Source organism: Ochotona curzoniae, unplaced genomic scaffold (genome assembly GCF_017591425.1).
Source record: "Ochotona curzoniae isolate NIBS_2020 unplaced genomic scaffold, NIBS_Ocur_1.0 contig_3498, whole genome shotgun sequence".
Lineage (NCBI taxonomy): Eukaryota > Metazoa > Chordata > Mammalia > Lagomorpha > Ochotonidae > Ochotona > Ochotona curzoniae.
Genome location: NW_024465885.1, coordinates 44,029,406 through 44,042,300, shown reverse-complemented (window position 1 = coordinate 44,042,300; position 12,895 = coordinate 44,029,406). Strand labels below are relative to the sequence as shown.

Here is a 12,895-nt window from a genome sequence, read left to right as displayed (position 1 = left end):
TTGATGGTTTGAATTTCACAGAGAAAGTGAAAGAGATTGCGCTTTCACCCACTAGTTTGTTCCCCAAGTGGCCACAACAGTTTGGACCGTGCCAGCCTGAAGCCGGGAGTCTGGAGCTTCTTCTGGAACTCACGTGGGTGCAGGAGCCCAAGCGCTTGGACTGTTTTCTGCTGCTTTCCCAGGCACTTGAGCAGGGAGGTAGATCAGAAGTGGGCCAGCTGAGACACGAGCTAGAGCCCTTGTGGGGTGCCAGAGTGAAAGCGGACAGTTTCATGTGCTGTGTCACAAAGCTAGACCCAAGAGGAAATTTTTCTTATGTAATTGAATTAGGAAGTATAATGTGTATGATAATATGTAAAGGACATGATAAAAAATAATTTCAAGGATTTTTTTGTGGTTCCTTTTTTTTTTTTTAAATAAAGATTTGTTTTCTTTTTACTTGAAAGGCAGATTCACAGAGAGGACAACAGAAAGAACATCTCACATATTTATTCTCCAAATGGCTGCAACAGCTGGAGCTGAAATGTTCCAAAGCCAGGGGCCTCCCACACAAGTGCAGGGTCCCGTGGTTTCGGGTCATTCTCTACTGCTTTCCCAGGCCACAAGCAGGGGGCTGGATGGGAAGTGGAGCAGCTGGAATACAAACCAGCACCCATATGGGATTCTGGTGCATGCAAGGCGAGGACTTTAGCACCTAGGGTAAAGGGTGGGGCCCTTTCTTTGACTCTTAAAAAAAAGTCTGAAGGGTTGGATCTGTGGCTTAGTAGGCTAAGCCTCTCTGTTTTTGGTGTCATCATCTCATATGGGTGCTGGTTTGTATCCTGGATGCTCCACTTTTTTTTTTTTTTGACAATCTTTACATAGTTAATTAGGGCACAAAGGGTTAAGGGCTACAAGAAAGTGGGTAAGACTATTACTTCCACATTTTTCCCGCTATATCTGGAGTAAAAGGGGAGGTAAAGGGAGAAGCCCCACCCAGTCTCCACCCATCCCAGGTCCCCGACATGGGGCATGCTCCGAGGGTCTTGCTCAAGTGGTTTTGATAGTTCAGCAGTTCTAAATTGCTGCCAGTCTCGCCATTCCAAGCACAATGAAGTCACTGCAAAATCCACTGATTGACATAGAGTCTCCGTTTGCCCAGTTTTTCACTGCCAAACTATGGCTGGGGTAGTTGATTGATTTGTTCTGTTCTCTGTTGTGATGCCAGGTGTCCTCTGCAGGTTCCGATGGACTGCCATATTCTCCATGGAAACCTGATTGTGCTGTCCACTGCTCCGTCTGAGCCTCTGAGGAGGCTCGGCTCTGACACTTGCACTCCGTGGTAGACCATGGAACTTACACTTCTCTTCATGGTTAGGGTTCTGAGTCCAGCAGTTCGATTGGGGAGATCCCAAAGAAACTTTGTCTGAGGTGATCCCAGACTAGACTCTTGTGTGTACTTGCCAGTACAGGGCGTGGCACAGTCCATCACCCCAATCATCTGGAGTTGCAGTTGCTGGGTTGATTTTGTTTCCAGCCTTGTCTTCCACTCGATGGGTGTTGCAGTCCAGCCTGATTCTGTCCAGCAGACACTCGGCCCTCACATAAATCAGTGGGAGCTGCAGTCTAGTCGGTGGATGCTCTACTTCTAAGCTCCCTGCTTATGGTCTGGGAAAGCAGCAGAGGGTGGACCAAGTTCTTGGGACCCTGCATCCACATGGGAGATCTGGAAGAAGCTCCTGGCTGCTGGCTTTGGATTGGCTCAGCTCCCGCCATTGCGGCCACCGGGGTTTGAACCAGTGGATGGAAGATCTCTGTCTCCTTCTTTCTCTAACTCTGCCTTTCAAATAAAAATAATAAAATAACTCTTAAAAAAAGCAATCTGATGGAATGTACTCACAGTTTAGAAGTTCTCTTTCTCCAAGGGATGATACATTGTTGAATGGTTCTAGAGATCTGCTTGCTATCAGCTGCCCATGTTGAGCTTTCAAGACTTCTTGTATCTCTGTTCCTTTGCTGACACTTTTGACAGTTGACACACGCCCAGGATTTTACTTTGTAGTAGAGCTGTGTGCTCTTCCTTGTGTGCGGCACTGGGCTGTCAGGGTACCCGTGAGCAGAGTCTGGTGTACGCCTCAACCTGCCCTCCTATACAGATGTGGACTCTACTCACATGTCTACTTGACCGATGGTTGGAATTCTGTGTGACAGAGAAGCAAGGAGCTTCCCGTGCCATTGAGCCTCTCAGAAATGTGGAACAGCCACAGAGACTCCTGGGTTTGCTGCTGAGGAACCATCGCTGTGTGCTGAGTACCTTGCCGAGTGGTGGTGGGATTTTAGAATCATACCATGGGGCCTGTGCTGTGGTGTAATGGCTAAAGCTGCTGTCTGCAGGATGAGCATTATATATGATTGCCAGTTTGAATCCTGGCTGCTCAACTTTTAATCCAGCTCTCTGTTAATGTGCCTGGGAAAGCAGAGGAAGGTAGAAGGTAGCCCAAGTCCTTAGGCCCCTACATGTCCCAATGTGCAGGACATGACGCTCAAACCCTGAGGGTGGACTGGGAATGCCGGGCTGCTAGCCCCCAAAATACACGGTCACACATACTTGGTGGAAAAGAGTGCCTCCTGCTCTTTATTTTACTCCTCATATATATACCTTCTTCTCTAGGGGAGGAGCGGAAGGGGAGGGGTTTCCTGGAAGTAATTATCTTCATTGAAACAGGGAAGGAACTAATCATCTATATTAAACAGGGGAGGAACTAACCATCTGAACAGGAACAAGGGTGGAGGTTCTGTTCTGCTTGCTCTACACAGGATGTTCTGGCCTCATATCCTGCTTGCTGTGGCCCTGCTTGCCCAAGGCAGGCTTTGCAATGCAACAGGCTGTCAGGTACGCCAAGTCTGAGGCCCGTAAGTCTGTGGCTCCTAACACCTACACCCACATGGGGCATCCTCTGACTTTGAACTGACCCAGCTCTGGCCCTTATGGCCACTAGGGAAGTAAACCAACAGATGGAAGATCTTTCTCTGTCTTTCCCTCCTTTTCTGTAACTCTGACTTTCAAATAAATTAATCTTTTAAAAGAATCTTAACATTTACTAAAAAGGGGCTATCAGTATTTGTGTGATGTTTTCTGTTTTTTAGGTGATGGTGCCTAGCTGAAGTAGTTTGCTACATGTAGTAAACAGCAGTTGCTTCGGTAACGTACACAGTGGGGCAGTTTTGTAGTTAGGGTCTGATCAGTTCAAGAAGGTCCCTGATTTTGCCTTCCTAAGGTATTATATTCCTTTTTAATAGCCAGGACAAGTCTAACTTGCCTCTGTTCTCCTTTCTAGGTAGAGTTTATTTCCTTTCAGTTTTTTTTTAAGAACATTTCATTGTTGTGCATGTTTTCCCAGGTTTGCAGAAATGTGTGTTCATCTTGGTGTGTAGTATGGATGAATAACCAGGTGGCAGTTGGATGTTTCTGGGACGTCACAGGGCTGCAACACGAGTGAGGTGCTAATGCCTGTCTCTCACAGGTGCTCGTGTGTGGCTCTTCATCGGGTTCATGCTGATGTTCGGGTCCCTCATCGCTTCCATGTGGATTCTTTTTGGTGCCTACGTTACCCAGAGTAAGTGTATCTCCCTCTCCCCTTGCCTTGAACACACTCAGCTTGTCCCTTCTGTTTCTACTCTGTCTACTCACCTGAAATGTGATGCAGTATGATGGCTCAGTCACCGTGGAGCTGGGCCCCTGGGTGAAGGCACCCCATTGGGCAGCATCTGGGTGCAGGAGTCCCAGCTGTTAGCAGAGCAGGTCCCTGCCAGTCAGCTCTCAAGTGTCTGATTTCTTGCCTTAGCTAGAACAGCCTGGCTGCCCTTAGCCTGGAAGTGCACCCTCTGGGGTTTGCAGTAGTTGGAGTGTGTAGGCAGTTCTCTGGTTTGCAAGTCTAGACCACAGAATGCTTGGAATCAAGTTTTCTATAACTGGCCTGCAGGCACAACCTGGCCGAAAGGCACAGGGCACAATTTGATCTTTGACCTGCTGATAGTGTCCAAGTGTTTTATTACAGGGATGAGTATGGATGTGTTAGGTTATGGGGTGGTGGTCCAAACCCAGCTGGGGTGCTGTGTGTGTGTATGCTTTCTGTTAGAATTCTTGGATCAAAATTTCCGAATTCTGAAGCAAACCTTGCCCCAAGGATTTCAGACAAACAGCTAAGACTCTGAAATATTTGCTTCCACCAACATTTCCTTTCAGTCTCAGGTACAAGGGGATGCTTAGGGTGTGTACCCCTGATGCAGAAACACCTGATGTGCAATGAGTTCTTGTTACACTGTCCTGAGTTTTCTGGCTGTGCCAGTCTCGTAGCTTTCCATCCATACTGGGGTTGGAAAGCAGAAGCCTGTCTCAGCACTGGCCCTGGAAAGACCCAAAGCCCCGGGTTCAGTGGCTCCTTTCACTGCCAAGATCAAAGTTCCTTTAGAGAGTCCAGTTTATTCATCCCTTCAGCCCGGAGTCTCAATTCCCTTTGCTTAACTGTCATGTGTCCTGGTCCTGAACCATTCTTGATTTTCACCACTTTTGATGGTATACCTGAAGCCTCATAGTTTGCTTGAAGATCTTTGGAATACATTTTGTCACTCGTTTAAAGTCTTGCACTTGGGTCAAAGTGAGTTAGGATCCAAGCAGTGGCAGTGAGTGTTGTGGGTGGAGCCTGTATCCCCGGTCAGGTGAGCGTTGTGGGTGGAGCCTGTATCCCCGGTCAGGTGAGTGTTGTGGGTGGAGCCTGTATCCCCGGTCAGGTGAGTGTTGTGGGTGGAGCCTGTATCCCCAGTCAGGTGAGCGTTGTGGGTGGAGCCTGTATCCTTGGTCAGGTGAGCGTTGTGGGTGGAGCCTGTATCCCTGGTCAGGTGCCACTTTGAGTTCTGGGTGCTCTGCTTCCGATGCAGCTTCTTGGTGATGCATCCCGGGAGGCAGCAGATGGCTCAAGTGCTTGGGCCCCTGCTACCCGTGTGGGAGACCCCGATGGAATTCCTGGCTCCTGGCTGTGGCCTGGCCTAGCCATGGCTGTTGTGGGCATTTGGAGAGTAAACCAACAGATGGAAGATCTCTTTTTTCTCTCCCCTGTTCCTGCCTCTCCTCCCAGCTCCACCTTTCTCTCTGTTCTTCTGCCTTTTAGGGAGATGGAGTTAAATAAATAAGCTTTGTGTGGAAGTTTATCAAGCTAATCCTCTGCTTGTAGTGCCAGCATCTCATGTGGGGGCACCACTTGAGTCCTGACTGTTCTGTTTCTGATCCATTTCCCTTCTTATGGCCTGGGAAAGCAGTAGCCCAAGGTTTTGGACCACCTTGCACCCAGGCAGACCTGGAAGAAGCTCCTGACTCTGGGCTTCAGCCCAGCCCAGCTCTGGCTATTGTTGGGAAATGAACCAATGGGTGGAAGCTCTCTCAGTCTCTTCCTGTCTCTGTCTAGTAAAATAAAGCATAAAAAAAGAGCAGTGATTGACTAATATTTACAGTAGGACTTCTCAGCAAACATACCTAAACTATGTTATTTTGGTTTAAAAATAGTAGTAGAGGGCTTGGCGTGGTGGCCTAGTGGCTAAAATCCTCGTCCTGAATGTACTGGGATCCCATATGGGTGCCGGTTCTAATCCCAGAGGCCCCGCTTCCTATCCAGCTCCCTGCTTGTGGCCTGGGAAAGCAGTGGAGGATGGCCCAAAGCCTTGGGACCCTGCACCTCCGTGGGAGACCTGGAGGAAGTTCCTGGCTCCTGGCTTCAGATCAGTGCAGCACCAGCCATTGCGATCACTTGGGGAGTGAATCATTGGACAGAAGATCTTGCTCTCTGTCTCTCCTCCTCTCTGTATATCTGACTTTGCAATAAAAATAAATAAATCTTTTTAAAGAGAAATGCTAGTAGAGCAAATGGTTCTGTGTTTTTTTTTTAAGATTTATTTAAAAAATTTTTTTTAATTGGAAAGGCGGATATACAGAGAGAGGAGAGACAGAGAGGAAGATCTTCCATCCGATAATTCACTCCCCAAGTGAGCACAACGGCTGATGCTATGCCGATCCGAAGCCAAGAGCCTCTTCCGGGTCTCCCACGCGGGTGCAGGGTCCCAAAGCTTTGGGCCGTCCTGGACTGCTTTCCCAGGCCACAGGCAGGGAGCAGGATGGGAAGTGGGGCCACCGGGATTAGAACCGGCGGCCATATGGGATCCCGGGCGTGCAAGGCGAGGACCTTAACCACTGTACCACCGCGCCGGGCCCTAAATGGTTCTGTTTTGAAGCTTGTCATATTGAGACATATTTTACATTCCATGCAGTTCTTCTTCAAAAAGTTTATAGAAAATGTATATTATTTAATGATCACATGTGAATGTCACAGTTTTTGGAACAAAGAGACATCAGTATAATTGTGTTTTGTCACCAGCTGTTAGAAGTGCTCTCCTGTAGTTCACACAGTGAAGTGTCTAGATTCAGGGTGTGCTATAATTGCTACAAGCCAATTTCAGAACATTTTTGTTTCAGGCATTTTCCACTCCCTGCTCTTTCAGCTCTAGGCAACCACTGACGTATTGTTTTTGCTACAGATATTTCATCAAAGTGGAATTTTTTTTTTTAAAGATTTATTTTTATTATTTTTTTATTGGAAAGGTGGATATACAGAGAGGAGAGACAGAGAGGAAGATCTTCCGTGCGATGATTCACTCCCCAAGTGAGCGCAACGGGCCGATACTATGCCAATCCGAAGCCAGGAGCCTCTTCCGGGTCTCCCACGCGGGCACAGGTTCCCAAAGCTTTGGGCCGTCCTCGACTGCTTTCCCGGGCCACAGGCAGGGAGCTGGAAGGGAAGCGGGGCTGCCGGGATTAGAACCGGCGCCCATATGGGATCCCGGGCGTGCAAGGCGAGGACCTTTAACCACTTGCGCCACCGCGCCGGGCCCCCTCAAAGTGGAATTTTTAAAAAAATTTTTTTATTGCAATGTCAGGGAGCTGGATTGCAAGGGGTGCAGCTGGCGCTCTGATGTGGGGTGCTGGCATTGCAAGTGGCATCCTGGCACACTATGACCCTGGCCCCTGTGATGGTCCTTTCTGTATCTGTCACATTGCTCGTATAACTCTTGACTTGGTGAAAGAAAATAGATTGTTAAATAGTCACGAATTAATTTGTGCCTTTAAAATATTTCTTATTTCTGTTCGAACTGTTGGAATAAAAGGACAGGGTGGTGCTTCTGTAGTCTATTTGCTACTAGATTGTTTGAGAGAGAGTGCGAGTGTACCCTCATCTGCTGGCTCACCCCCAGGGTGCCTGCTGTGCCTGGACCGGGCTGGGCCGACTAGGTCTCTCACTGGCTACTTGAGCTGTCAGGGTGCCTACTGGGACCTGTGTTAGCAGAGAGCTGGCGGCAGCAGCAGGCATTCCTGCTGACCCAGGCTGTCCAGTATGGGATGCGGGTGTTTTGATGGACGCCTTACCTGCTAGGCTAATGCCTGCCTTCCACCCCCAAGGCCACCACTTGATGCAATTAGAACCACAGCAGTAACTTTCCAGAAAATCTAAGTTCATTGGGTTTTATCCAGTATCCGTGTGTCACTGTCATTGTTGATGTGTTTGATGGATAATAGTAGTACACTGAACTCTCCACGATGTGTCCTGAGCAATGGCAGGAGCCGCCGTGGCCCCGTTGGCCAGTGTGACTTCTAACCTGTTTTCCTTTGTATGTGCAGATATTGATGTGTATCCAGGACTAGCTGTGTTTTTTCAAAATGCACTTATATTCTTTAGGTAAGTTGCTTATTTTTTTCTATAACACCTACAGAAATGTCAGCTTTATTATAAAGAACAGCATGTGCATGGAACACGTTAGTAAGGGGCTGCTCTGTGCTGAGATCTCTGTGTGTGCACCACCCTTTTAGTTCCCCTCTAATGAGTTCAGAGATCTCAGGGTACATCAAGAAGTTTGTGAACAATGAAATTAAAATGTTTATATTGGTGTGAAAAAAGTTCAAATCTACGCATGCGAAGAATCTTCCAAAAGTTTGTGAAAAAAGTTATGCATAGTTTTCACATTTTTTTGCATAAAAATGTTTTTAAAGATTAATTGTATTTATTTGAAAGGTGGCGTTGGAGACAGACATACCCATAGAATTAGATGCAGATTTTTTTTAAAGATTTATCCATTTTTATTGGAAAAGCAGATTACAGAGAGGAGAGACAGAGAGGAAGATCCTCCACCTGATGGTTCACTCCCCAAGCAGCTGCACAGCTGGAGCTGAGCCAAACCGAAGCCAGAAGCTTCTTCCAGGTCTCCCACATGGGTACAGGGTTCCAAGGCTTTGGGCTGTCCTCGACTGCTTTCCCAGGCCACAAACAGGGAGCTGGAAGGGAAGTGGGGCTGCCGGGATTAGAACCGGTGCCCATATGGGATCCCAGGCGCTTTCAAGGTGAGATCTTTAGCCGCTGAGCTATCATGCCAGGCCCTAGACACAGATCTTTCATCTGTTGGCTCACTGCTCAAATGGCTACAGCAGCCAGGGCTGAGCCAGGCTGAAGCCAGGAGCCTGGAACTCCAGCCAAGTCTCCTTAATGCATTTCAGGGATCTGAACACTTCCACCATCCTCCACTACTTTTCCAGGTGTAGTAGCAGGGAGCAGAACCTGAACCAGCTCTCCGAAATGGGGTGCAGACATCACAAACGGCAGCTTAACGCACTGTGCCACCATGCTGGCTCCCTTGAACGTAAGCTCTCACATGGGCTGCCAGAGTTAGAAGCATGGCTTACCTCTCTGTGCCATAGCCCTGGCCAGGTTGAAGGTGTTTTAGACAATGTTTAGGAATTAGTTTAGATTCGGCCCTGTGTGGTGGTCGAAGGATTTGCACAGAGGGGAGCTGAGTGAGCAGAAGGGTTGTCTGCACCAAGGCCCGAGTGAGGGTAACAGTGCCAGAGGCACGTCAGCGGACCTGCCTGCTTCCTTAGTGCCCACCTGGGTGCAGTCCACCGAGGCGTAGCTTCTGCATCGCCGGCTGCTCTTCCTGTCCCCCTTGCATGGTGACCCTCCTCTCCTTGGCCTCTCGGGCTCCGTTCTGGGCCTTCTCTTGTTATTTTTGCCTCTAGTTGGCTGAAGTCAAATTCTGAGTCATTCAGCTATTGATGGTCTGCTGCCGTGTCACTCATGGCCTGCAGAGTCACCCCTGTAGCCTGCCTCCTCTTGATCTTAGACAAACCGTGAGAAGCCATTCCCGCTGCCTCTTGACATCACTTCTTTTTTTATTTGTTGTTGTTTTTTAATTTTTATGTATTTGATGGCAATTACAGGGTTGACCAGGGTGGGAAGAATCGGGGATAAGGGAAAAGTGTGTGAAATCATTGCTTCCTAATTCTTCATTTTTTCTTGTCTCGGAGGGAAGGGGAGAAAAAAAGAGGGAAGCCACACCTGGCCTCTCAAATGTCCCAGTACCCAGGGATGGGGAACCACCACCCCAGGTCAACCCAGGGTCCCACTACAGTGCATGTTCTGAGAGTTCTGATAAAGTGGATTGGATAGTTCTGCAGTGCTGTTGATTTCACCAATCCAAGGGTGAGGCAGTCCTCCCCATGCCCATTGGCTGCCATACTCCATTGTGGGCTGGTGCATTGGCCTAACCCATATGCATCTTCTGGTCTCGCCCCTCCACAGCACTGAGCCTCAGTCCCCTCGCTTACCAAGTACAGTCACCCTGTCATTTGGAGTCCCTCAGGAGTCATTTCTCGCTTACTTGTATGGTTGTCTCATCCAAGGATGTCCCTAGAGAATAATTCAACACTCCTGAGTCCCTGGAGCTCGTGGCCAGGCCCAGATGGCACCAGCCACCTTGCGGCAGCCAGCACTTTAAATTCCTGGCTCCAGAGCTAGGCTCCACCTTCCCCGCCAGCCACAGCGGCTGGTGGGTGTCCGGATGGACTGGGTGCCCAGCCTGGACAGAGATGGTGCCTTGACATCACTTCTTTACTGACATTTCATACCCATCACACATCATCCTGCAGCTCGAATCCGAGCCCCACAGGGTCCCCTCTGCCTGCCCTCTGCCCCCTGCCCTGTCGTGAGCCCTCTCCTGGTTCGTCCCCATTGCCTCAGGAAAGCCCTCCTTCAGTCTGGCCAGAGCTGGTCCTTGCGTCTCCCGCGAGGCTGTTAGAGGCCTGTGCTCCCTGGAACTCTGCTGCGGTTGGCATTTTCCGTGTATTTGTTAGGTTTTCTCCCTCACTCGACTGCTGCTTCCATCAGGCCCAGATGTGTCCATGTTCCTCCCAGTCCGTCCTTGGTCTCTGCCAGGAGCCTGGTGCACAGGCAGGACTCGGGGAAGTGCTGTCGAGTGTCCAGGGTGGAGGGCTGCAACGGCTGAGGCCTGAGGTGTCACATGGCCTCTGCTGCTGTCGGGAGGAGGGTTGCTCTGCCTCTGCTGCTGTCAGGAGGAGGGTCGCTCTGCCTCATATGCCATTTATATAATGACTTTCTAGTTCTGAGAAAGAGCGCTTCACTAGCTCAGCTGTTTCTGAAATTGAAGTTTAGAAGCCGAAATTGAGGGATCCTGGGGGCCAGTGGAAGCTGTGGAGCTCAGGCAGTTAGTGTTGCCTGTTCTGGATGCTTCTTTCTCATGTTTTGTTTGTCTTCCTAGCACTCTGATCTACAAATTCGGAAGGACTGAAGAGCTGTGGACCTGAGGTTGCCGCATCAATCCTGTTTTCCTTTTGTTATATTCTATTTGTAGATAAGTTTTTATTTCCCCATATGATTTACACATTGCCAAATGGATTCGACTGTGCACTGAGTTTTGTTTCTTGACACTTTTATGCCCTGAGTTTTGAGACAGTTTTATGAACCCTGTTCTTTTTTGTTTTTAATCAACCAGACTGTTGATATGTACATATTGTCTAAGACCATTGAGGCTGGCTGATGACTGTCCATTCCTAATGCCCAAGACTGGACGCTGGGTCTCTTCCCTGGGCTGGGCCGCCCCGTCGTGTGGTCCCTGAGGGGACCGCTCTGATGTCTGTCTCTGCTGTCTGAAGCTGGGCAGCAACTGTTGCCCTGTGCATCCAGAATAAGCCCAGAGCTGCTTCAAAAAAAAAAAAAAAAAAAGGTATTTTTTATTTTGGCTTAAAAAAAAAGAGGATTTTTTTTTTTAAGGAAAAAAGTCTGTCCTTATGTATTAAAGAAGTGGACTTTTATATGAAGATTTAAAAAAAAATGTCTGAAGGACTGTCTCTGAAGACCTCTTTTAAAAGGAGTTCCTCTAACGTGACAGTGCGTGACCAGGGATAACCTGCGGTGAAGGGCGCAGAGCTTCTCTTGGCTGATGCGTGGGTTCCGAGTGGGCACTCAGCGGCTGCCTCTCCGAGGAGCAGCTCCCGCAGTCCTGCGGCCGCCGTGCTGTGCAGCCTGTCCTCCTCCTCTGACGTGAGCCAATCGCGAGCACGCGGGAGACCCCCGCAGTCCTAAAGCATGCCTCCTGTGACGAAAAGGGGAATCCTTGCAGAAGGGAGCGAGTATGAGCCTGTTCACAATAAATTAGGCATTTCGTCCTCTTAGTTACGACTGCAGGTCTCCCTTTGCTGTAGCTGGCAAGCGTGGTGTGAATGTTCCTGTGAAATAGACCTGCGGTGTGGAAGTTCACACTGCAATCAGAAGCGTCATTTGCTGCATTTGCAATCCTGTATTTGCGCCCTTGGTATCGCTGGGTGCTTTGATCGCTACTGTTGCTATCCAGAGTTTCATGTTGCACTTTGTGCTGGGAGCTTTGACCATGGGACATCTCTGGGCGCTGGTGTGGCGCTCCCACACAGCCTTGGCCTGCAGCCATCTCCTCGCAGAGGGTCACCTGCACAGACTATGAAGCGATTGCCGAGTGCTGTGCCTTTGTCCACATGCCATCTTGTTCGATTACTTTTGTCTTTGTTGTTCCTTTTTACTCAAAATTATTGTCTTGCATCCAACAAACTGTAAGATTAATTACTTGTTTCCACTGTCGTAACCTGTTGCAGTAAATGTTATTTCTGTTATATGCTAATAATATTACTGAGTCCTTTGGAGAAAATGAACTATAAAATTGGTTTGCCATTCATTTTTCCATTAGTCAGTTAGACTTGATTAAAGAAACACTTATCTTAAAATCTATTTTTCTTAATTTTCGTTTTAATTGTTTCCGTAGTCTAGAGAGATGCACGCCCATGTGGGTCTCCAGTGAGGAGCAAGGCGGAAGAGACAAATGTTTCGATTTTTTTTCCTCCTCTGTCCTCAGGAGGGGGAAGGGAAGGGGCCTGCTGCTTTCTGCAAAATTACCTCAGCACCCAGGAATGGGGGCATTCGTTGCTGATGCCTTAGAGACCCCAGTGTGGAGAAGAGTGATCCGCAAGTGTGAGGAGTGAGGTGTTGTCGGCTTCATTACACCAGGATTGAGAACATTTTCCCAAGATCTACTGGCTATCCAAGTCCACCTTGGGGCATCCACAGGCCCAGGAACATGTTACAAAACTTGGCCAGGGAAGTTGTCCAAACTGTTCGTTCTATCCTCTGATGAGACACTTGACATCCTGTGCTGGCATCGATGAGCTGCCCATTATGTCCCTCGTGTGTGTCTGGACATGCCACCCACTGCACAGGCACCAGCAACTGAGGAGGCCCAGTCCTGATGCATGCACATCCTGTGATTTTTCCCTGTGGTTGGAGTTTGAGTCCAGTGGTCTAGTTAGGGAGTACCCCAAGAAATCTCACCTGGAGTGACCTCAGACTTGACTCTTGTGTTCGCCAGCCAGTGCAGGGTCAGGTTCTGTCTGTCACCTGCACTAGTGGTGCACATATGGGTAGATGCACCTGCTTGGTCAGTTCTGCCCCAGCCCCATCTCATGCAAACTGACAGAAGTGTGCCTTAGCCTAGCTTGTCA

The 12,895-nt window shown here is 48.8% G+C and overlaps 1 protein-coding gene across 1 annotated transcript in view; it reads left to right on the top strand.

The window, feature by feature from the left end:
* TMEM50B (transmembrane protein 50B) overlaps window positions 1-12,117 on the top strand; it is a 33,725-nt gene extending 21,608 nt beyond the window's left edge. Inside the window, exons 5-7 of the mRNA XM_040980757.1 lie at window positions 3,504-3,596; window positions 7,703-7,760; window positions 10,630-12,117. Of these exons, the coding sequence (XP_040836691.1) occupies window positions 3,504-3,596; window positions 7,703-7,760; window positions 10,630-10,675 (197 nt within the window). The 3' untranslated portion in view covers window positions 10,676-12,117. The remainder of the gene's footprint in view (window positions 1-3,503; window positions 3,597-7,702; window positions 7,761-10,629) is intronic.
* The last annotated feature ends 778 nt before the right edge of the window (window positions 12,118-12,895 follow it).